This window comes from Macaca nemestrina, chromosome 7 (assembly GCF_043159975.1).
Source record: "Macaca nemestrina isolate mMacNem1 chromosome 7, mMacNem.hap1, whole genome shotgun sequence".
Taxonomy (NCBI): domain Eukaryota; kingdom Metazoa; phylum Chordata; class Mammalia; order Primates; family Cercopithecidae; genus Macaca; species Macaca nemestrina.
Genome location: NC_092131.1, coordinates 2,228,048 through 2,251,436, shown reverse-complemented (window position 1 = coordinate 2,251,436; position 23,389 = coordinate 2,228,048). Strand labels below are relative to the sequence as shown.

General features: G+C 51.9%; 2 protein-coding genes across 6 annotated transcripts in view; one reads left to right on the top strand and one right to left on the bottom strand.

Moving 5' to 3' along the window:
• LOC105489857 (BRF1 general transcription factor IIIB subunit) overlaps positions 1–12,085 on the bottom strand; it is a 79,394-nt gene extending 67,309 nt beyond the window's left edge. Inside the window, exon 1 of one of the 4 annotated variants that reach the window (XR_011625451.1) lies at positions 11,481–11,754. Coding sequence is in view for 3 of the 4 variants with exons in the window: in XM_011755047.3 (XP_011753349.2) it covers positions 11,481–11,664 (184 nt within the window). In the remaining variant the exon portion in view is untranslated. Of the gene's footprint in view, positions 1–11,480 lie in introns of all 4 variants that reach the window. The other 3 variants (XM_011755047.3, XM_071099463.1, XM_011755048.3) reach the window with 3 other exon arrangements.
• Positions 11,846–23,389, top strand: part of LOC105489860 (phosphofurin acidic cluster sorting protein 2) — a 107,066-nt gene continuing 95,522 nt past the window's right edge. The window contains exon 1 of one of the 2 annotated variants that reach the window (XM_071099452.1): positions 11,846–11,966. The gene's annotated coding sequence lies outside the window, so the exon portion shown is untranslated. The other variant, XM_071099453.1, reaches the window with a different exon arrangement.

Here is a 23,389-nt window from a genome sequence, read left to right as displayed (position 1 = left end):
GCCCAGAGCCGGCCTCCTGGTGGGTAACGTGGCCACAGGGACAGCTGGCAGCAGGGGCAGCAGCACTGAGCACAGGCTTCTCCAACAAAGGTGATGCCAGGATGGGGGCAGTGCCTGGGTTGTCACAACTGGGATCTATGTACTAGTTTTCTGTGGCTGCCATAAAAATTGCCACAAACCTAGGGGCCTTCAAGAAGCTGGAGCAGGGCTGGGCGCAGTGGCTCACGCCTGTAATCCCAGCACTTTGGGAGGCTGAGGTGGGTGGATCACAAGGTCAGGAGATCGAGACCATCTTGGCTAACATGGTGAAACTCCGTCTCTACTAAAAATACAAAAAATTAGCCAGGCATGGTGGCAGGTGCCTGTAATCCCAGCTACTCGGAAGGCTGAGGGAGGAGAATCGCTTGAACCCAGGAGGCGGAGGTTGCAGTGAGCTGAGATCCGGCCACTGCACTCCAGTCTGGTCGACAGAGCAAGACTCCGTCTCAAAAAATAAAAATAAAAATAAATTTAAAAAAGAAGCTGGAGGAGTGGCCGGGAATGGTGGCTCACACCTGTGGTCCCAACACTTTGGGAGGCCAGAGCAGGAAGATCGCTCAACCCAGGAGTTTGATACCAGCCTGGGTAACACGGGAAGACCGCTTTCTACAAAAAAACTGAAAAAAATTAGCCAGGTATGGTGGCAACTGCTTGTGGTCCTACTACTCAGGAGGCTGAGGTGGGAGGATCACTAGAGCCCAGGAGGTCGAGGCTGCAATGAGCTGAGATTGTGCCACTGCACTCCAGCCTGGGTGACAGAGCAAGACCCTGTCTCGAAAAAGAAAAGAAGCCAGAACAGGCCAGGCGTGGTGGCTCACACCTGTAATCACAGCACTTTGAGCGGCTGAGGCAGGAAGACTGCTTGAGCCCGGGAGTTCAAGACCAGCCTGGACAACATAGCAAGATCTCATCTCTACAAAAAAAAAAAAAAATTAGCCAGGTGTGGTGATGCAAGCCTGTGGTCCCAGACCAGGCAGGCGGATCATTCTGAGTTCAGAAGGTAGAGGCTGCAGTGAGCTGTGATGGCACCAGTGCACTCCAGCCTGAGCAACGCAGTGAGAACTCGTCTCAAAAAATAATAAAATAAGAGAAGCTGGAGCAGGTCGCAGTGGTGTCTCCTTGTGGGGGCTAGACAGGACCTGGTAGTGCCACAGTGAGGTGCCGGCTGACATGAGAATCCAGAAGACAGGCCAGGGAGCAACGCAGGGCTCAAGGGAGACCCACGCTGGAATAAGGGGGCTTTGAGCAGCACTGATGAGCCAACTCTAAATTCTGCAGAAATCTAGCCCAGGCCTCCTCAGGCTGAGCTCAAGGCGCCTGCATCTCCGGCCCTCCCTCAGAGTTATTTCGTGAGCAGTGTTTATTTATTGGTTTTTTTTTTTTTTTTGAGAGACAGTCTCGCATATTCTAATCAGTGTATACAAAGCTTTTAATAAATAATTCATATAACAAACTGCATTAGAAAAAGGACAAGGATCAAATTACAAAAAGCCAGCTGGGCGCAGTCACTCACGCCTGTAACCTCAGCACTTTGGGAGGCCGAGGTGGTTGGATCACCTGAGGTCGGGAGTTCGAGACCAGCCTAACCAACACGGAGAAACCCTGTCTCTACTAAAAATACAAAATTAGGCAGGCGTGGTGGCACATGCCTGCAATCCCAGCTACTCGGGACACTGAGGCAACAGAATCACTTGAACCTGGGAGGCGGAGGTTGCGGTGAGCCAAGATCGAGCCACTGCACTCCAGCCTGGGCAACAAGAATGAAACTCTGTCTCAAAAGTAAATAAATAAATGGAAAGCCCCTGAAGTCCCACCTTCCAAGAACAGGGGACGCCGTGCAGCCTCCAATATAGCCACGTTTCCCTGCCTAGGAACAGTGGGCAGCAGGAGTGCTTCTAACAGAACAAGGCCACAGTGAGATGACGCACTAAATTACAGAGATGATTTCGATTCTGGTTGTGTTTCACGCAATCTCTTCACTCCTTGACCCATGCCCATCAGCCTGCACCACAACACACTGCAAAGCTGCGTGCGTTCACAGCTCCACACTCCACCTGCCACCTCTGCCCTCCCTCCTCCCTCACTCTTTCCTGCGCCCTCCAGCCTCCTGACCCCTCCTCACACCCCAGGCCCTCTATTTCCTGTCCCTGTGTTGTTCTCCCTGTACCCCAACACCACGGTCACCCTCCCTGGGGCCATGCTGCTGCACCTGTCTGGGAGCGCCTCCTGGCTTCTGCTTCCGCCACACCCTGGTGCGTGCACACTTGCAGGCACACGCACAGGACACATGCGGACAGTGTGAAACCTCAGAACACTAACCCACAGGGAGGGTGAAAGAGGAAAGTGCCACCTCTGGCTGAAACCGCCACGATGCCTTCTACTTCTAAAAACATTTGATATTTTCCATAGTGCATTTCTATAACAAAAAACATGTGCTAGCTCCTGTTAGCTGGAACTAACATGTGGAAGGCGCCAGGTCTTGTGGGGCCTGGCCGAGACTGCCCTCCTGTGGACAGCAGGCGAGGACCTACGGTTCCACCAGAGCCAGAAGAGGGTCAGAGGCTGCAGGGGCACCTCTGAGCTCTGACAAAGCCAGCAACACCCCATACTGTGCACCAGACAGAAAGGCGGGCCAGGGGCCCTCCATGTCCTGAAAGATCCAGCACAGCACTGTCGTCCATTTCACTCCAGGATGCTTCCAACATGGGAAAGCAATAACCTTTAATACTCACATGCTCATTTAACTTAATGGGGTGAGCTCAGTTTCAGGAGAACTGCTTGAACCCAGGAGACGGAGGTTGCAGTGAGCAAAGACTCCGTCCAAAAAAAAACAAATTTAACTGAAGGTTTTCTGTTGCTGCTGTGAAACTTCCTTTTTTTAAGAGACAGGGTCTGGCCAGGTGTGGTGGCTCACGCCTGTGATCCCAGACCTTTCCGAGGCCAAGGTGGGCGGATCACCTGAGGTCAGGAGTTTGAGACCAGCCTAGCCAACATGGCGAAACCCTGTCTCTACTAAAAACACAAAAATTAGCCAGGTGTGGTGGTGCATGCCTGTAATCCCAGCTACTTGGGAGGCTGAGGCAGGAAAATCGCTTGAACCTAGGAGGCGCAGGCTGCAGTGAGCTAAGATCGCACCGTTGCACTCCAGCCAGGGCAACAAGAGAGACACTGCATCTGAAAGAAAGGAAAGAAAAGGAAGGAAGGAAGGGAGGGAGGGAGGGAGGGAGGAAGGGGAGGAAGGGGAGGAAGGGGAGGAAGGGGAGGAAGGGGAGGAAGGGGAGGAAGGGAAGGAAGGGAAGGAAGGGAAGGAAGGGAAGGAAGGGAAGAAAGGAAAGAAAGGAAGAAAGGAAGAAAGGAAGAAAGGAAGAAAGGAAGAAAGGAAGAAGGAAAGAAGGAAAGAAGGAAAGAAGGAAAGAAAAGAAAGAAGGAAAGAAAAGAAAGAAAAGAAAGAAAAGAAAGAAAAGAAAGAAAAGAAAGAAAAGAAAGAAAAGAAAGAAAGAAAGAAAGAAAGAAAGAAAAGAAAGAAAAGAAAGAAAAGAAAGAAAGAAAGAAAGAAAGAAAGAAAGAAAGAAAGAAAGAAAGAAAGAAAGAAAGAAAAGAGACAGGGTCTCACTCTGTCACCCAGGCTGAAGTGCAGGGGCACCATAGTGGCTCACTGCAGCCTCAACCTCTCGGGCTCAAGGAATCCTCCCATCTCAGCCTCTCAAATAGGTGGGGCCGCAGGCCTGTGCCACCATGCCTAGCTAATGCTTTCTTTGTTCTTTTGGAGATGGAGTTTCGCTGGAGTGCAATAGCACAATCTTGGCTCACTGCAACCTCCATCTCCCAGGTTCAAGCGATTCTCATGCTTCAGTCTCCCCAGTAGGTGGGATTACAGGCGCCCACCACCATGCCCAGCTAATTTTTGTATTTTAGGTTTTTGGGGGTTTTTTTGCTTTGTTTTGTTTTTTTAGTTTTTGTAGAGACAGTTTCACTATGTTGCCCACGCTGGTCTCAAACTCTTGACCTCAAGTGATCCTCCCACCATGGTTTCCCAAAATCCTGGAATTACAAGCAGGGGCTACCACATCTGGCTGGAAACTTCTTTTTAAGGGGACACACCTGTAGGAGGCCTGGCTGGCTGGGCAGTAATGGATGGAGAGGAATTCAGGGGTCCCACAGCTGAGTGCCCAAAGGAGGCTGGACCAGACCGAAGTGCATCCCTGAGTGCTGGGGACGGGGACCCGGGTACACAGGGCATGTGCCTACTGGTGGGGCTGGATGCAGCAGCATCAGACATCTGGGAGGAGCACTGACAAACAGGGTCAGGCACGGCAGCCCACACCCCTTCCCAGGCCCACACCCCCTCCCCAAGCCCAGACCCCTTCCCAGGCCCAGAACCCTTCCCCAGGCCACTGCTGAGGAGCTGGTTTTGTAGTGATTACAACTCGGTTACGAAAACAGGACGTGTGTCACGCTGCAGGCTAACTAGCGGCTTCCTCTCTCACCCAGATGCCAACGGGACAGAATCCACCCGTTTCCTGAGGGTAGGTACCTTCAGTCGCAATTTAGGGTTCTGAGGGTCATGGAGCAGAGGCAGAAGCCTGGAGCCTTCCAGTCTCGGGACAAGAGCCCCACCAGGAGGCCAGGCCCATGCTCAGAGCCCCAGGCCACAGGAAGAGGCTGGCTGGCCACATCCTTCGCTGAGGCAAAGGGAGCTTCCCAGCAGGCAAGGGCAGCTCCGCCTCCTGTGCCCCTCTCCAGGGCCAGAAACGGGTGACATGCAGCCATGTCACAAAGTAGGTCCGGCTGCATCAGGACCCCAAACAGAAAACAGCAGCACTCACGGACACCCCGGCTTCAAAGTTCTAACTGTGAAGCCACTGAAAGTTGTGATTATGGGAAATGCTCCCCACAACCACAAGTTCTGGTGACACTGAGGTGTGCTGCTCCTTGCGCAGGAGGACAAGGGACCCCCCGCAAGCAGGAGCCCGGGATGCCTGGTGTGGGGGCTCCCAGGTGCTCGAGTTCCTGCCTGCGGGGCAGGGGTGTGGGCGCCATTACCATCAGCTGCTGGCAGAGGGAAGCCTCAGGGCACACATAGCGCAGGACACTGACGTGGGCTCACGGGGAAGTCCCGCCTTGCCTCAGTGGAGCAGACGACCTCCTCAGGGCACTGCCAAGGCCCCAGGCCAACAGTCCCCAGCTCCACCGTCCGCCTGGCCCCTCCAGCCACACTGAGTCTGTCCTCAGACACCCACCTTCTCTCTGCACAGTCTCTGCTCGGGCAGCCCTGGGACGCTGGAGCACCAGTGTCGTTTCCCCCGCGGGGCCTGGCTTCCAAGGTCAGGACCCTCCTGGGACTCCCCTGAGGCCTCTGGTCACCTGCCCTGATGCCTTAGTTAAATATTCCAGAGTAAACTATGAGGCTGTGTCAGGCTTAGTTCTCAATGAATAGGCAAGACACCTAGGAAAGACAGTGGCCTTGGGACCTGGAAAAGGACAGCTCAAAGAGAAAGCTCAGCTCTCAAGATGAAGCTGGAGCAAGGGGCGGCCGAGGCCTACTTGTGTGCTAGGGAAACTGAGAAGCCACCAAGGCTTCCTGCCCCGTGTGATCACCACTGTGACGAGGGAGGGAGGATGCCAAGTGGGCACCTAGAGATACTGCTTGGGAGACAGAGGGGCTGCCCAGAGCAACAGATGCCCTCTCTCCTTCCCACTCTCGGCCCAGGCACCGCCTGTGCCGGTCCCCAGGTGCTAAGAACGCGCCGCCTCGCAGCACTTCCCCCAGGACCGCCTCAGTTGGTTGCTGGGCCTGCCCCTCCCCCCTCCCTCCCTCGAGAGAGTGCCTGGGCTCAGAGGCGTCTTGGGGACACCTGACAGTGTTGGCTCTGAGCTTGTTCTGACAGCGCCCGGGTGACAGACCTCCAGCTCTGCACCGCTCCACATCACCGTCCTCCCCCAGCAGGGCACAGTAAGGGCAGTGCGCCATCGCCAGGCCCGAATGCACTTAGCACTGTGCCTGCCCGGGAAACCCTGCGTCTGCTGCCAGGACAACTCGCTTTTATTACTGTTGTTATCATCCCAACGGGCATCAAAGTCTTGGCAACTGTGACACAGCTGCAAACTCTGTGCCCAGCAGTCCTAGGAAGATACCCAGGGAGTATGAGCATGGAAGACGATGGGGAGGGAAGAACAGGATAGAAAACTCAATGAAACCCAAGCCAGTTCTTAGAAAAGATAAAAAAAAAAAAAAAAACTGATCAACTTCTAGCCAGAGAGACAAAGGGGAAAAAAGACACAAAACACCAACATCTAAAAGGAAAAAGGAGGCACTGTGGACCCCGCAGATATGAAAAGGATAAGGGAATGCTTCAAACAACTCTCTGGGCAAATTCAACCACTAAGTCAAGTGGACCAATTCCTCCAAACACAAGCGGCTGACTCACCCCAGGTGAGACACAGAATCTCAAATACAACTAGAACCACAGTGATAAAAGAAGCCGAAACCACAGTGCAGAATAGTCTGAGAAAGAAACCTCTGGGACCAGATGGCTACACTGATGAATTCTACCAAACATTTCAGAAACAAAGAACACCAACTCTACATAATCTGTTCCAGAAAACAGAAGAGGAAACGTTTCCCAACCCATTCCATAAGGAGCAGGACCTTAATATCTAAGACAAGGACACTACAGGAAAAACTATAGGCCAATATCCCATGCAAGCATCAGCAGGAACCCTCAACAGAACATCCAGGGCTGAGCAAAGCGGTTCACGCCACTAATCCCAGCACTATGGGAGGCCAAGGTGGGAAGATGCCTTGAGGCCAAAAGTTCGAGACCAGCCTGAGAAGCAAAGCAAGACCACATCTCTACAAAAAAAGAAAAAAAAAAAAATTGGCGCTGGCTCACGCCTGTCATCCTAGAACTTTGAGAGGCCAAGGCAGGAGAATCACTTGAGCCCAGGAGTTCCAGATCAGCCTGGTCAACATGGCAAAACCCCATCTCTACAAGAAAAATACAAAACTTAGCTGGGTATAGTGGTACATGCCTGTAGTCCCAGCAACTCAGGAGGCTGAGCTGGGAGGGTCACTGGAGCCCAGGGGGTTACGACTGTAGTGAGCCATGACTACGGCACTCCAGCCAGGGTGACAGAGCAAGACCCTAGACCCTGTCTCCCTCACCAAAAAAAATGTTTTAAATTAGTTGGGCATAATAGTGCACGCCTGTAGTCCTAGCTACTCTGGAGTCTGGGGTGAAAGGATCTCTTAAACCCAGAAGTTCCAGGCTGCAGTGACCTGTGATCACACCACTGCACTCCAGTCTGGGCAACAGTGAGACTTTGTCTCAAAAAAAAAGAAAAAAAAAAAAGGCCGGGCGCAGTGGCTTACATCTGTAATCCCAGCACTTTGGGAGGCCAAGGCAGGTGGACCACCTGAGATCAGGAGTTTGAGACCAGCCTGGCCAACATGGTGAAACCCCGTCTCTATTACAAATACAAAAGCCAGCCAGGTATGGAGGTGGGCTCCTGTAATCCCAGCTGCTCAGGAGGCTGAGGCAGGAGAATCGCTTGAACCCAGGACAGGGAGACTGCAGTGAGCCCAGACTGCACCACTGCACTCCAGCCTGGGCAACAGAGCGACACTCCATCTCAAAAAAACAAAAAAACAAAAAAAAACCAAAAAACAAAACAACAAAAAAAACTCAAGGAGTGTATTAAAAACTCTTAGGGGCCAGGTGTGGTGGCTCACACCTGTAATCCCAGCACTTTGGGAGGCCGAGGCGGGTGGATCGCCTGGCCAACATGGCAAAACCCCATCTCTACTAAAAATACAAAAACTTAGCTAGGTGTGGTGGTGGGCACCTGTAATCCCAGTTACTTGGGAGGCTCAGGCAGGAGAATTGCTTGAACCCGGGAGGCGGAGGTTGCAGTGAGCCGAGATCGCGCCATTGCACACCAGCCTGGGCAACAAGAGCAAGTTACCGTCTCAAAAAGAAAAAAAAGAAAAAAAAGTCTTAGAACTAACAAGTAAGTTTAGCAAAGCCATAGGAAACAGGATAACACACATAAATCAACCATATTTCTATAAACAAGCAATGAAGAGTTGAAAACTAAATTTTAAAAAATACCACTTACAATAACACCTAATAGATCTTAGGTACACATCTAAAAAACGTCCAGAGGGCTGGGCATGGCAGCTCATGCCTGTAATCTCAGCACTTTGAGAGGCTGAAGTGGGCGGATCACTTGAGGTCAGGAGTTTGAGACCAACCTGGCCAACATGGTGAAACACTGTCTCTACTAAAAATACAAAAATTAGCCAGTCGTGGTGGTGTGCACCTGTAATCCCAGCTACTCGGGAGGCTGAGGCACAGGAATCACTTGAAACCAAGAGGTGGAGGTTGCTGTGAGCTGAGGTCACACCACTGCACTCCAGCCTGGGTGACAGAGCGAGACTCCATCTCAAAAAAAAAGCCCAGAAGCTGTATGCCGAAAACTACCCAATACTGATAGACTATATATCAAAGAAAACCTAAATGAATGTAGACATATACTGTGTTCACGGACTACAAGATTCAACATAGAAAAACTGTTGGCCAGGCGCAGTGGCTCCCACCTGTAATCCTAGCACTTTGGGAGGCCGAGGTGGGGGGATCACGAGGTCAGGAGTTCGAGACCAGCCTGGCCAATATGGTGAAAACCCGTCTCTACTAAAAAATATACAAAAATTAGCTGGGCGTGATGGCACGCGCCTGTAGTCCCAGCTACTCAGAAGGCTGAGGCAGCAGAATCACTTGAACTCGGGAGGCGGAGGGTGCAGTGAGCTGAGATCGTACCACTGCACTCCAGCCTGGGTGACAGAGTGAAACTCCGTCTCAAAAAGAAAGAAAGAAGCCGGGCGCGGTGGCTCAAGCCTGTAATCTCAGCACTTTGGGAGGCCGAGACGGGTGGATCACGAGGTCAGGAGATCAAGACCATCCTGGCTAACACAGTGAAACCCCGTCTCTACTAAAAAATACAAAAAACTAGCCGGGTGAGTTGGCGGGCGCCTGTAGTCCCAGCTACTCGGGAGGCTGAGGCAGGAGAATGGCGTAAACCCGGGAGGCGGAGCTTGCAGTGAGCTGAGATCCAGCCACTGCACTCCAGCCCGGGCGACAGAGCGAGACTCCGTCTCAAAAAAAAAAAAACAAAAAACAAAAAATAAAAAGAAAGAAAGAAAGAAAAAACGTCAGATCTCCCTAAATTTATCAAAAGGTTTAATGCGATTCCAATGAAAACCCCACCAGGACTTTTGTACAGGTTGAACATCCCAAATCCAAAAATCTGAGATTATAAATGCTCCAAAACATGAAACTTTTTGAGCATCAACACAATGCTCAAAGGAAATGCTCACTGGAGCATCTCAGATTTCAGATTTTTGGATTAGGGATGCTCAACCAGTAATTATAATGCAGATATTCCAAAATCAGAAAAATCCAGTATCCAAAACACTTCTGGTCCCAAGCATTTCAGATAATAATATGTGACCTATAGATACTCACAAACTTACTCTAAAATTAAAAAGGGAAAGGGAAATTAATAGCTACAACTTTGAAAAGGAAGAACAAAGGTTGGGGGACTCACAATATCTGATTTCAGGACAATATAAAAGGTACAGTAAAAAATTGTGATGCTGACAAAGGAAACGGCACCTGATCAACAGGGCAGGAGACAAGGCCCAGAGGCAGACCTGCACGGACGGGGCCCAGTGAGCACAGCTGAGGGAGCAAAGGCCTTCAGTGGACAAAGGGCAGTCTTTCAAAAAACGGTGTTGAAACAACGGGACCTCCACATAAACAACGAGCCTCAACCTACGAAGCACACCTTATACAAAACTTAGGTCAAGATAGACCACATTTAGGCCAGGCATAGTGGCTCATGCCTGTAATCCCAGCACTTTGGGAGGCCAAGGCAGGCAGATCACTTGAGGTCAGGCGTTCAAGACCAGCCTGACGAACATGGTGAAACCCTGTCTCTACTACAAATACAAAAATTAGCCAAGTGAGGTGGCGCACGCCTGTAATCCCAGGTACTTGGGAGGCTGAGGCACGAGAATCATTTGAACCTGGGAGGCAGAGGTTGCAGTGAGCCGAGATTGTGCCACTGCGCTCTAACCTGGGCCACAGAGTGAGATTCTGTCTCAAACAAACAAACAAACAAACAAACAAACAAGTGAAAACTTCTGCTTTGAAAAATCACATATACAACAAAGGGCTTGTAACTACAATCCACAAAGAACTCTCAAAACTCAACAATAAGAAAACAACCCAAACAAAAAATGAGAGTCAGGGTGTGGTGGCTCACGCCTGTAATCCCAGCAGTTTGGGAGGCCAAGGCTGGAGTATCACTTGAGCCCAGGAGTTTGAGACCAGCTTGGGCAACATAGAAACCTTGTCTCTACTAAAAATAAAATTTAAAAAAATTACACGTCGTGGTGGCATGCACCTGTAGTCTCAGCTACTTAGGAGGTTGAGGCAGGAGAACTGCCTGAGCCTAGGAGTTCAAGGCTGCAGTGAGCCATGACTGGGCCATTGTACACCAGCCTAGGCCACAGAGTGAGATCCTGTCTCAAGATAAATGAAAAATAAGACTTGAGCACACGTTTCAATAAAGAGGATTCGGGCATGGCAAATAAGCATCCTAATGAGGTAGAACATCACCAGCCAGTAGGGAAATACAGAGCACCACTCTGATGAGATGCCACACACCTGTTAGAACAACCAAAATAAAAACATCGACAACACCAAGTGCTGATGAAGATATGGGGCAACTGGCGAGAATTCATAACGGCACAGCCACATCACAAAACAGTTCATGACAGTTTCCCATAGAGTTAAACATATAGCTAACTTCCCCAGAGAAATGAAAACGTATGTTCACACAGAGAGTTGCACATGAATCGTTTCAGCAGCTCTATTCACAACCACCTGAAATTAGCCACAGTCCAGCTCCTTCCACAGACTGGGGTCCATCCCCAGCTCACAATACTGCTCATCCCTGACACGTCCCCTCCCAGGCCTGCAGCAGCCTGAGTGGCCCTAGAGCATCCGCCCGGGAACCGCCAAAGCCAAGGGCAGCAGCAATCGGATGCTAAGTACCAGACATTGCTGAAAACAAAACTGCAGGCACAGAGACTGACAGTGAGGGACAGCTTGAGGGGCCTTCTGGGCTCCCCAGGCTGTCCTCAATCCTCCCTGTGCTGGCTGCCCTGGCCCACGCGTGTGTCGAGGAAGTCCACACGCGCCACGGGGGTCCATACTTGCGCCAAGGGGGTCCACACTCGCGCCAAGACGACGCAGAACCGTGCGCCCCGACAGAGCGGGCGGTACCGAGGCGCGGGTCCGGGCCGCGCCGCCACCGCCTCCAGCCCGCCTAAGCCGCATCGGGAAGTCCGCGCAGCGCCAGCCCGCGGGACTCACCGTCCAGGGACACGAACTGGCCCACGGCCGAGGAGCCGCCGCCACTGCTCTCCACGAACTGCACCTCGGACACGATGATGTTGTCCTCCAGCACTGAGCCGCAGGCGGTGCACACCGCGTCCCCGCGCGCCGCGTCCAGCTCGATGTCCGTGCCGCCGCAACCGCGGCACACGCGGCCCGTCATGCCGGCGAACGCGCGGGCAGGGCCCGGAGCCTCCCAAGCCTCCCAAGCCGCCCGAGCCTCCGGAGCAGCCCGCGCCGCCCGCCCAGGCCCAGCCGCCCGCCCAGGCCCAGTCGCCGAGGCCTCGCCGCTCTCGCGAGGCCCCGCGCCCGCCGATTGGCAGCCGCAGATTCGCCGCGCGCGCCGGGGCCGCGCCGCCCGTAACGGCCGCGCCTGCGGGACTGGGACAGGCACCGGGACCACAGCGGGGACGCGAGGACTGGAGCCGCGACCTCCCGGCCTGGCGCGGCCGCGGTCTCCCCACAGTGAGCGAGCTGGCCTCCCGTGCGGCGCGCCGGCGTAGGAGGGGCGGCCCGCGGGGGCGGGGCTTCGGCGGAACGGAGCCGGAGGCGGGGCCTCTCGGAGAGCGCAGCCGAGGACTGGCGCTTCGGGGCGGGGCCACGGCGGTGAGCGCCGCCCGGGACAGGAGCTGGGGGCGGGGCCTCAGTGGCGGGCGACGCCGGGGATTAGAGCTGTGGGCGGGGCCTCGCAGTGAGTACGGCCAGGGACGGGACCCGAGGCTGGCGACTGGACTTAAGGCAGTGGGCGGGCCCTTGGCGATGAACGCAGTCGGGGACTAAAGCTGGACGCGGGGCAGGGGAGGGTCCTCCTCGCATAGTGAGCGCGGTCTCAAGCGGCGAGCGAGGCCTGAGAACTCGGAACCGGGGTCGGGGCTGAGGGTGGCGGGCGGGGCCTCAAGTAGAGAGACTCGGCCTGCGAAGGGAACTGGAGCTGTGGGCGGGGAAGGGGGCGGAGCCTGGGTCTCGACCCGAACTGTGAGCCGGGCCTGAGGCAAGGGGCCGAGCGTGGTGGGCGGGGCCTTGGCTCCTGAGGGCGATCTAGGACCCAAGCCGGCGCTCTGGGAGTGGTGGGCGGGGCCAGGGCAGCTGCGCTGGGGGCCTGGCCGCGCAGGCGGAGACACCCGCCCCGGGCGACCCTGCTCCGCCCTCCGCATTTGCGGCGCCCGCCCCTCCGCTCGCCCTAGTTCTGGAGCTTCCCCGTGCGCCCCGCTATTCCCCGTTTTCTGTTTCCTAAAATTCCCACTTTCTAGCAGTCGTTCGTGGCCACCTGTGGTTTCCCGTGAGTCACCTCGCTGTGCCCCCTGCCCAGAGTGGGAACCTTGGCTGCGCACGCCCTCAAATATCTGCAGATGCGGTTCATAATCGCCATAGGGCCCGTGACATACCCAGGAATAAGTCTAAAAAGAAATGCGCGACCTGGCGCGGTGGCTCACGCCTGTAATCCCAGCACTTTGGGAGGCCTAAGGCGGGCGGATCACGTGAGGTGAGGAGTTCGAGACCAGCCTGGCCAACATAGCGAAACCCCGTCTCCACTAAAAATGCAAAAAAATTAGCCGTGCTTAGTGGTGGGCGCCTGTAATCCCGGCTACTCGGGAGACTGAGACAGGAGAATCGCTTGAACCTGAGAGGTGGAGGTTGCAGTGAGCCGAGATCGCGTCATTGCACTCCAGTCTGGGTGACGGGACAAGAGTGAAACTCCGTCTCAGAAAAAAAAGAGAAAAAGGGAAATGCGCAAGATCCCACCCCCGACTCCCCACCCTTTTTTTTTTTTTTTTTTTTTTTTTTTTTGAGACGGAGTCTTTACTCTGTCGCCCAGGCTGGAGTGCAGTGGCGAGATATCGGCCAACTGCAACCTCCGCCTCCCAGGTTCAAGCGATTCTCCTCTCTCAGCCTCCTGGGGGAGTAGCTGGGATTATAGGCACCTGCCACCACGCCCGGCTAATTTTTGTATTTTTAGTAGAAATGGGATTTTGCTGTGCTACCCAGGCAGGTCTCGAACTCCTGACATAAAGTGATTCGGCCACCCAAAGTGCTGGGATTACAGGCGTAAGCCACCGCGCCCAGCCAAAATCCCATTTTTTAAAACTCTAATCTAAACCTTGACTGTAGGACCTAAAAGGAGTTCAAACTAAATTTAAAAAATAAACTACCCCATTCCTACGTGGAAGCAAAGTTGTAAATACATAAATTATTTACAAGTCGGTGTGTAAAATGATGTAATCCCAATCAAAATGCCAACAGGGTTTGGCACGCCTGTGCGTGCCTGCAATCCCAACACTGTGGGAGGCCGAGGAGGGAGGCTTGCTTGAGCCCCGAGGAGGAAGCTGCTAGTGAGTGGTGCACTCCAGCCTGGGCCACAGAGGGAGACCTTGTCTCTTAAAAAAAAAAAAAAAAAAAAAAAAAAAAGTCAGCTGGGCGCGGTGACTCACACCTGTAATCCCAGCACTTTAGGAGGTCAAGGCAGGCAGACCACCTGAGGTCAGGACTTCGAGACCAGCCTGGCCAACATGGTGAAACTCCCTCTTTACAAAAATTAGGCCAGGCAGGCCGGGCGCGGTGGCTCACGCCTGTAATCCCAGCACTTTGGGAGGCCGAGGCGGGCGGATCACAAGGTCAGGAGATCGAGACCACGGTGAAACCCCGTCTCTACTAAAAAATACAAAAAACTAGCCGGGCGAGGCTGCGGGCGCCTGTAGTCCCAGCTACTCAGGAGGCTGAGGCAGGAGAATGGCGTGAACCCGGGAGGCGGAGCTTGCAGTGAGCCGAGATCGCGCCAGTGCACCCCAGCCTGGGCGACAGAGCGAGACTCCGTCTCAAAAAAAAAAAAAAAAAAAAAAAAAAAAAAAAAAAAAAAAATTAGGCCAGGCGAGGTGGCTCCTGCCTGTAATCAGAGCACTTTGGGAGGCCGAGGCAGGCGGATAATTTGAAGTCAGGAGTTCGAGACCAGCCTGGCCAACACGGCAAAACCCTGTCTCTACTAAAAGTACAAAAATTGGCGGGGCGCCGTGGCTCATGCCTGTAATCCCAGCACTTTGGGAGGCTGAAGCGGGTGAATCACGAGGTCGGGAGTTCGAGACCAGCCTGGCCATGACCAGACAGGCCAACCCTGTCTCTACTGAAAATACAAAAATTAGCTGGGTGTGGTGGCACATGCCTGCAATCCCAGCTACTTGGAAGGCTACGATAGGAGAATCGCTTGAACCCAGGAGGCAGAGGTTGCAGTGAGCCAAGATTGCACCACTGCACCCAGCCTGGGCGACAGAGTGAGCCTGCGTCTTAAACAAAAAAACACAATTACCAGCCGAGTGTAGTGGTGTATGCCTGTAATCCCAGCTACTGTGGAGGCTGAGGCAGGAGAATGCTTGAACTTGGGAGGCAGAGGTTGCAGTGAGCTGAGATCATGCCACCGCACTCCAGCCTGGGCAAGACAGCAAGAGTCCGTCTCAAAAAAAAAAAAAAAGAACAGAACCAAACAGCAAATATGTGAAAATGATACACTTTGGTGTGGCTGAGATCCTTGGGTCTTTTTCTCTCTACTTTTAGGTATGCTTGAAAAATCTTACTAAAATACATACAAAAATTAGCCAGGTATGGTGGCAGGCCCCTGTAGTCCCAGCTACTCGGGAGGCTGAGGCAGGAGAATTGCTTGAACCCAGGAGGTGGGGATTGCAGTGAGCTGAGATCACACCACTGCACTCCAGCCTGAGCGACAGAGTGAGACTCTGTCTCAAAAATAAAAAAAGAAAAAAAAACTTACTAAAATATATATATATATATATAAAAAAAAAAAGAAAACCGGCCGGGCACATGGCTCATGCCTGTAATCCCAGCACTTTGGGAGGCCGAGGTGGGTGGATCACTTGAGGTTGAGAGTTCGAGACCAGCCTGACCAACATGAAGAAACCTCATCTCTACTAAAAATACAAAAATTAGCCGGGCGTGGTGGCGCATGCCTGTAATCCCGGCTGCTCGGGAGGCTGAGGCAAGAGTATCACTTGAATCTGGGAGGCAGAGGTTTTGGTGAGCTGAGATCGTGCCATTGCACTCCAGCCCGGGCAACAAGAGCAAAACTCCATCTCAAAAAAAAAGAAAAAAAGAAAAGTCACTAGTTTAGGCCTTTTGGAGCAGAGAAATTCTTCTGGCTTGAGTCTCCAAGGTGGTTTTGCATGCTCCCATGACCCATCCAAGCAGTGGGGGTGATGGGGTTGGCACTGGCCACTTTGGGAGGGCAAGAAGGCATCACCCTGAGGAGTGGGTTCAGATGCCAGCATCACTCATCCCCATGACAGATATTTGCTGGAATTTTAGAATATTCTTTTCTATTTGATTCCAGTAGTCTTGTGGTTTTGTTTTTACTGTTAGCTCTGAATACTACTTGGAATTTGGTTTTAGAAACAGTGTGAGGTCTGGATTCAATTTACCCATTTCCTCGTATACACGGAAATCCCAACCTTACTGAGGAGTCTATCTTTTTTCCTCACTGATTTGAGGTCTGCCCCCGACTTGGCTCTGTTCTTTTAGTTTGGGTGTTGTTTGTTTTATCTTGGAGGTTCTCTGGCATTGCTGGAACACAGCCCCTGAGCCTGTCAGAATCAGTTCTCCTCCCTTCCTGCCCAAAGGTAACCATTACCCAGCTTTGGATGGTCATCAGTGCCAAACAGATTTTATACTATCCATATACAATGTACACTATTGTTTTGCATGTTTGAAAACTATACATAAATGACCTCATACCTAACCTTCTACCATGTGCTTTGAGCCACACACCTGGCCTGCAAGGCCTGTGACTCACCTCCCCTCTTGGCCACCACACTGTCTTTGTAAGAGGCAAGTCACTGCTTCCTGCCACACTCAGGGGCGTAGAAAGCTGCACTCCTGGAGAGAGGGTTTGGGAACGCACTGAGAAGCATCACCAGCCACACACCTTACCCACCCAGAGAAACACACGTGGTTGGTGGTGGTTGTTGGTTGGACTTGAGATCGCCAGCACTAGGAGCTCTGCACCAGCATGCTGCACGCAGCCAGAAGGAGATGGTCCTGGAGATGGAGAAGGGTCTGGGGAGCATACACTGCCTGCTCCAGTGCAAGAGAATGTTTTAGTTTTGTTTTGTTTTTGAGACGGAATCTCGCATTGTTTTCCAGGCTGGAGTGCAGTGGCGCGATCTTGGCTCACTGCAATCTTCTCCTCCCAGGTTCAAGCGATTCTCCTGCCTCAGCCTCCCAAGTAGCTGGGATTACAGGTGCCTGCCACCATCCCCAGAAAATTTTTTGTATTTTTAGTAGAGACAGGGTTTCATTATGTTGATCAGACTGGTCTCAAACTCCTGACCTCGTGATCCGCCCACCTCAGCCTCCCAAAGTGCTGAGATTACAGGTGTGAGCCACCATGCCCAGCCAAGAGAATGTTTAAGAAGGGACTAGAGGCAAACAGGCAGAACCAGGAGAGAGCCCCACAGGGGGGCAGCTGTGGAGGAGAGAAGCAGCAGAGGGCTGGGGATGTTGGCGTTGTCTCTCTGTCTCTGTCTGTCTGTCTGTCTCTATCTTTCTCTCTCTCTCTGTCTCTCTGTCTCCTTTCTCCATCTCCCCTCTATTTTTGGGGTTTTGTTTTTGTTTTTGGGACAGAATCTCACTCTGTACCCAGGCTAGAGTGCAGTGGCGCAATCTCGGCTTAATGCAGCCTCTGCCTCCACGGTTCAAGCGATTCTCCAGCCTCAGCCTCCCGAGTAGCTGGGATTACAGACATCCCCCACCAGGTCTGGCAAATTTTTGTATTTTTAGTAGAGATGGGGTTTCACCATGTCGATCAGGCTGGTCTCGAACTCCTGACCTCAGGTGATCCACCTGCCTTGGCCTCCCAAAGTGCTGGGATTACAAACACAAGCCACCACGTCCGGGCTTTTTTGTTGTTGTTTTTGAGATGGAGCCTTCATCTGTTGCCCAGACTGGAGTGCAATGGCGCGATCTCGGCTCACTGCAACCTCCGCCTCCCAGGTTCAAGCGATTCTCCTGCCTTAGCTTCCCGAGTAGCTGGGATTACAGGCATGCACCACCACGCCTGGCTAATTTTGTATTTTTAGTAGAGATGGGGTTTCGCCATGTTGGCCAGGCTGGTCTGGAACTCCTGACCTCGTGATCCACCTGCCTCGGCCTCCCAAAGTGCGGGGATTACAGGCATGAGCCACCGCACCCGGCCTTGCCACACACTTTTAAAGAACCAGACTCACAAGAAGTCTGTCAGGACAGCACCAAGGGGATGGTGTTGAGCTATTCATGAAGGACCCACTCTTGTGATCCAATCCCCTCCCACCAGCCCCACCTCCCACACTGGAGATTACAGTTCCACAGGAGATTTGGTTGAGGAAACAGATCCAAGCCATATCAGGTGGACTTTTTCAGCAGAGATGATGGAAGTGAGAAGATGATGGAATGATGTCTTTTTTTTTTTTTTTTTTTTTTTTTTTTTTTTTTTGAGGCGGAGTCTCGCTCTGTTGCCCAGGCTGGAGTGCAGTGGCGCGATCTCGGCTCACTGCAAGCTCCACCTCCCGGGTTCCCGCCATTCTCCTGCCTCAGCCTCCCGAGTAGCTGGGACTACAGGCGCCGCCACCACGCCCGGCTAATTTTTTTGTATTTTTAGTGGAGACGGGGTTTCATTGTGTTAGCCAGGATGGTCTCGATCTCCTGACCTTGTGATCCGCCCGTCTCGGCCTCCCAAAGTACTGGGATTACAGGCTTGAGCCACCGCGCCTGGCGGGAATGATGTCTTGAAGGTGCTGAAGAAAAACAGCACCAAACTAAATTCTGTGTTGGGTGTGGGCAGTGTAGGCCCCTCCTCTGGCCTTCTCCCCATCCAGCTGCTGAACGTGGTGGCAGGTGCCTGTAATCCCAGCTACTTGGGAGGCTGAGGCGGGAGAATGGCGTGAACCCGGGAGGAGGAGCTTGAGCCGAGATTGTGCCATTGCACTCCTGCCTGGGCAACAGGGTGAGACTATGTCTCAAAAAAAAAAAAAAAAGAAATTAGGCCAGGCGTGGTTGCTCATGGCCAGCTCAGTGCCGGTAAACCCAGCACTTTGGGAGGCTGAGGTGGGCACATCACGAAGTCAGGAGTTCCAGACTAGCCTGACCAACATGGTGAAACTCCATCCCTACTAAAAATACAAAAATTAGGCCAGTCGCAGTTGCTCATGCCTGTAATCCCAGCACTTTGGGAGGCTGTGGTGGGCGGATCACGGAGTCAAGAGTTTCAGACCAGCCTGGCCAACATGGTGAAACCCCGTCTCTCTAAAAATACAAAAATTAGCCGGGCATGGTGGTACGGACCTGTAATTACAGCTACTCGGGAGGCTGAGGCAGGAGAATGGCTTGAACCCAGGAGGCGGAGGTTGTAGTGAGCTGAGATCACGCCCCTGCACTCCAGCCTGGGTGACAGAGTGAGACTCCGTCTCAAAAACAAACAAAAAAAAAGTGTGTGGCACCACCACCAGATGTGGTGGCTCACACCTGTAATTCCAGCACTTTGGGAGGCCAAGGCTGGAGTGCAGTGGCGCAATCTCGGCTCACTGCAAGCTCCGCCTCCTGGGTTCACACCATTCTCCTGCCTCAGCCTCCCAACTAGCTGGGATTACAGGCGCCCGCCACCACACCTGGCTAATTTTTTTTTTTTTTTTTTTAATTTTTAGTAGAGATGAGGTTTCACTGTGTCAGCCAGGATGGTCTCGATCTCCTGACCTCGTGATCCACCCGCCTCAGCCTCCCAAAGTGCTGGGATTACAAGCACCCGCCACCACGCCCAGCTAATTTTGTTTTTGTTTTTAGTAGAGACGGGGTTTCACCATGTTAGCCAGGATGGTCTCGATCTCCTGACCTCGTGATCCTCCTGTCTTGGCCTCCCAAAGTGCTGGGATGACAGGCGTGAGCCACCACGCCCAGCCCAGTTCTGGAATTTTTATATGATTCTTTTTCTACAGATTCCAATTTTCTGATTAAATTCTCCATCTTAATTTTTCTTGAACATATTGATCACATTTTAAGGTACATACTACTAATTCATTATTATTATTATTTCTGAGACAGAGTCTCACTCTGTTGCTCAGGCTGGAGTGCAGTGGTGAGATCTCGGCTCACTGTAACCTCTGCCTCCCAGGTTCAAGTGATTCTCCTGCCTCAGCCTGCTGAGTAGCTGGGACTACAGGCGCGCCACCACACCAGCTAATTTTTTTGTATTTTTAGTAGAGATGGGGGTTTCACTGTGTTAGCCAGGATGGTCTCGATCTCCTGACCTTGTGATCCTCCCACCTTGGCCTCCCAAAGTTCTGGGAATACAGGCGTGAGCCACCACGCCCGGCCTGTACTAGTAATTTCAATACCTGGCAACCTATGGATTTATGTCTGTTGTTTATTTATTTATTTATTTATTTTATTTTATTTTATTTTATTTATTTTTTTTTTTTTTTTGAGACGGAGTCTCACGCTGTTGCCCAGGCTGGAGTGCAGTGGCGCGATCTCGGCTCACTGCAAGCTCCGCCTCCCGGGTTCCCGCCATTCTCCTGCCTCAGCCTCCTGAGTAGCTGGGACTACAGGCGCCCGCCACCGCGCCCGGCTAATTTTTTGTATTTTTAGTAGAGACGGGGTTTCACTGTGGTCTCGATCTCCTGACCTTGTGATCCGCCCGCCTCGGCCTCCCAAAGTGCTGGGATTACAGGCTTGAGCCACCGCGCCCGGCCTTATGTCTGTTGTTTATTCTTGGTTTATATGATCCTGTTTCCTGGCACACCTGGTAATTTTAGAATAAATGATCATTGTGACTAAAAGCTGTAGAGGTTCTGGGGAATATTCTTGTTACCCAAGGAACATTTATTTTTCTCTTTTTTTTTTTTTGAGACAGAGTCTCACTCTGTCACCCAGGCTGGAGTGCAGTGGCATGATCTCAGCTCACTGCAACCTCTGCCTCCCAGGTTCAAGCAATTCTCCTATCTCAGCTTCCCGAGTAGCTGGGATTACAGATGCACACAACATTTCTTTTTCTTTTTCTTTTTTTGGAGACAGAGTCTTGCTCTGTCACCCAGGCTGAAGTGGAGTGCAATGGCACCATCTCAGCTCGCTGCAACCTCTGCCTCCCTGGTCCAAGCGATTCTCCTGCCTCAGCCTCCTGAGCAGCTGGGATTACAGGCTCCCGCCACCAAGCCTGGCTAATTTTTTGTATTTTTAGTAGAGATGGGGTTTTGTCATGTTGGCCAGGCTAGTCTCAAACTCCTGACCTCAGGTGATCCACCCGCCTTGGCCTCCCCAAGTGCTGGAATTAGAGGCATGAGCCACTGTGCCTGGCCAGTTTTTTTTTTTTTTTTTTTTTTTTTTCCTTCTTTTTTGGTTCAGACAGGGTCTCACTCTGTCGCCAAGGCTGGAGTGCAGTGGCACAATCATGACTCACTGTAGCTTTACTCTCCTGAGCTCAAGTGATGCTCCTGCCTCAGCCTCCAGAGCAGCTGGAGTTACAGGCATACACCATCCCCCTTAGCTAATTTTTAAATTTCTTTGTAGAGACAGGATCTCACTATGTTGCTCGGGTTGGCCTTGAACTCCTGGGCCCATGCAATCCTCCTGCCTTAGTTTCCCAAAGTGTTGGGATTACAGGCATGAGAGCACTACACTCGGGCAATACTTTTTTTTTTTTTTCTTTGAGACTGAGTTTCGCTCTTGTTGTCCAGGCTGGAGTGCAATGGTGCTATCTTGGCTCACCGCAACCTCTGCCTCCTGGGTTCAAGTGATTCTCCTGCCTCAACCTCCCGAGTAGGTGGGATTACAGGTATGTACCACCACACCTGGCTAATTTTGTATTTTTAGTAGAGACGAGGTTTCTCCATGTTGATCAGCCCAGTCTCGAACTCCCGACCTCAGGTGATCCGCCCACTTCAACCTCCCAAAGTGCTGGGATTACAGGTGTGAGCCACTGCACCCGGCCTATGTTTATTTTTTTAGATTTCATAATTTCCCTTTTATTTTTTGACCCAAGTGTTATTTGATAAGTGTACACACCCATGCAAGTAAGATGATAAACAGTTAATGCCTATAATGCCCAAATTCTGGGAGGCTAAAGCGGGAGGATCACCTGAGCCCAGGAGTTTGAGACCACCCTGGGTAACATAGTGAGATCGTGTCTCTATAAAAAAATTTTAAAAATTAGCTAGGCATGATGGTGCATGCCTGTAGTCCCAGCTACTTGGGAGGCTGAGGTGGGAGGATTGCTTGAGCCAGGGAGTTTGAGGCTGCAGTGAGCTATGAATGTGCCATTACACTCCAGCTTGCGTGACAGAGGGAGATGCTGTCTCCATAAATAAATAGAATAAAAGGATCTAACACCTCAAAAAGGGTCCTCATGCCCTTTCACATCCATGTCCCTGATTTTGATTATTTTTGTCTTTCTCTTTTTTTTTTTTTTTGAGACGGAGTCTCGCTCTGTCGCCGGGCTGGAGTGCAGTGGCCGGACCTCAGCTCACTGCAAGCTCCGCCTCCTGGGTTCCCGCCATTCTCCTGCCTCAGCCTCCCGAGTAGCTGGGACCACAGGCGCCCGCCACCTCGCCCAGCTAGTTTTTTTTTGTATTTTTAGTGGAGACGGGGTTTCATTGTGTTAGCCAGGATGGTCTCGATCTCCTGACCTCGTGATCCGCCCGTCTCGGCCTCCCAAAGTGCTGGGATTACAGGCTTGAGCCACCGTGCCCGGCCGTCTTTCTCTTTTTTTCATAATTTTAGAGTCTTATCAGTTTTACTGACCTTCTCAAAGAGATTTTCAATTTGGTGTATTGATTTTTCTCTATTGTCTCCCTTCTTTCCCACCCTCCCTCCCTCCCTTCCTTTCTTCCTTCTTCCTTCCTTGCTTTCATTCTTTCTGTCTTTCCTTCCTGATAGAGTCTTGCCTGGAGTGCAGTGGCACAATCTCAGCTCACAGCAACCTCTCCTTCTTGGACTCAAGCAATCATTCTACCTCAGCATTCTAGGTAGCTGGGATTACAGGTGCACACCACCACGCCTGGCTAATTTTGCCATGTTGCCCAGGTTGGTCTCAAACTCAGGTCTCAAACCTCCCAAAGTGCTGGGATTACAGGCGTGAGCCACTGTGCATGGCCCTATTTCGTTAATTTCTGCTCTCATTTTTGTTAGATCCTTCTTTCTGCTTAATTTGGTTCAATTTGTTCCCTTTTTCTAGTTTCTTTGTTTTTTAAAAATTGAGATAGTGTCTCATTCTGTCACACAAGCTGGAGTGCAGTAGCATAATCAAGCCTCACTGCAGATTCTACCTCCTGGGCTCAGGGGATCCTCCCACCTCAGCCTCCCGAGTAGCTGGAACTACAGGCATGTGCCACCACACGCAGATAATTTTTTCTGTAGAGATGGGTTTTTGCCTCATTGCCCAGGCTGGTCTGGAACTCCTGGGCTCAAGTGAGCCACCCACCTTGGCCTCCCAAAGTGCTGGAATTTTATAGGCATGAGCCACCGCTCCTGGCCCTTTTTCTAGGTTGTTGTTTTTTTTTTTTTTTTTTTTTTTTTTTTTTTGAGACAGAGTCTCGCTCTATCACCCAGGCCGGAGTTCAGTGGTGCCATCTTAGCTCACTGCAACTTCTGCCTCCCAGGTTCAAGTGATTCTGTTGCCTCAGCCTCCCAAATAGCCCGGATTACAGGCATGCACCACCACGCCCAGCTAATTTTTGTATTTTTAGTAGAGACAGGGTTTCACCATGTTGGCCAGGCTGGTCCCGAACTCCTGACCTCAAGTGATCCACCTGTCTTGGCCTCCCAAAGTGTTGAGATTATAGGCATGAGCCAACGCACCGGCCCCTTTTTCTAGTTTTTTTTTTTTTTTAATTTTATTTGTATAATTTTTTGAGGTAGAGTCTTGC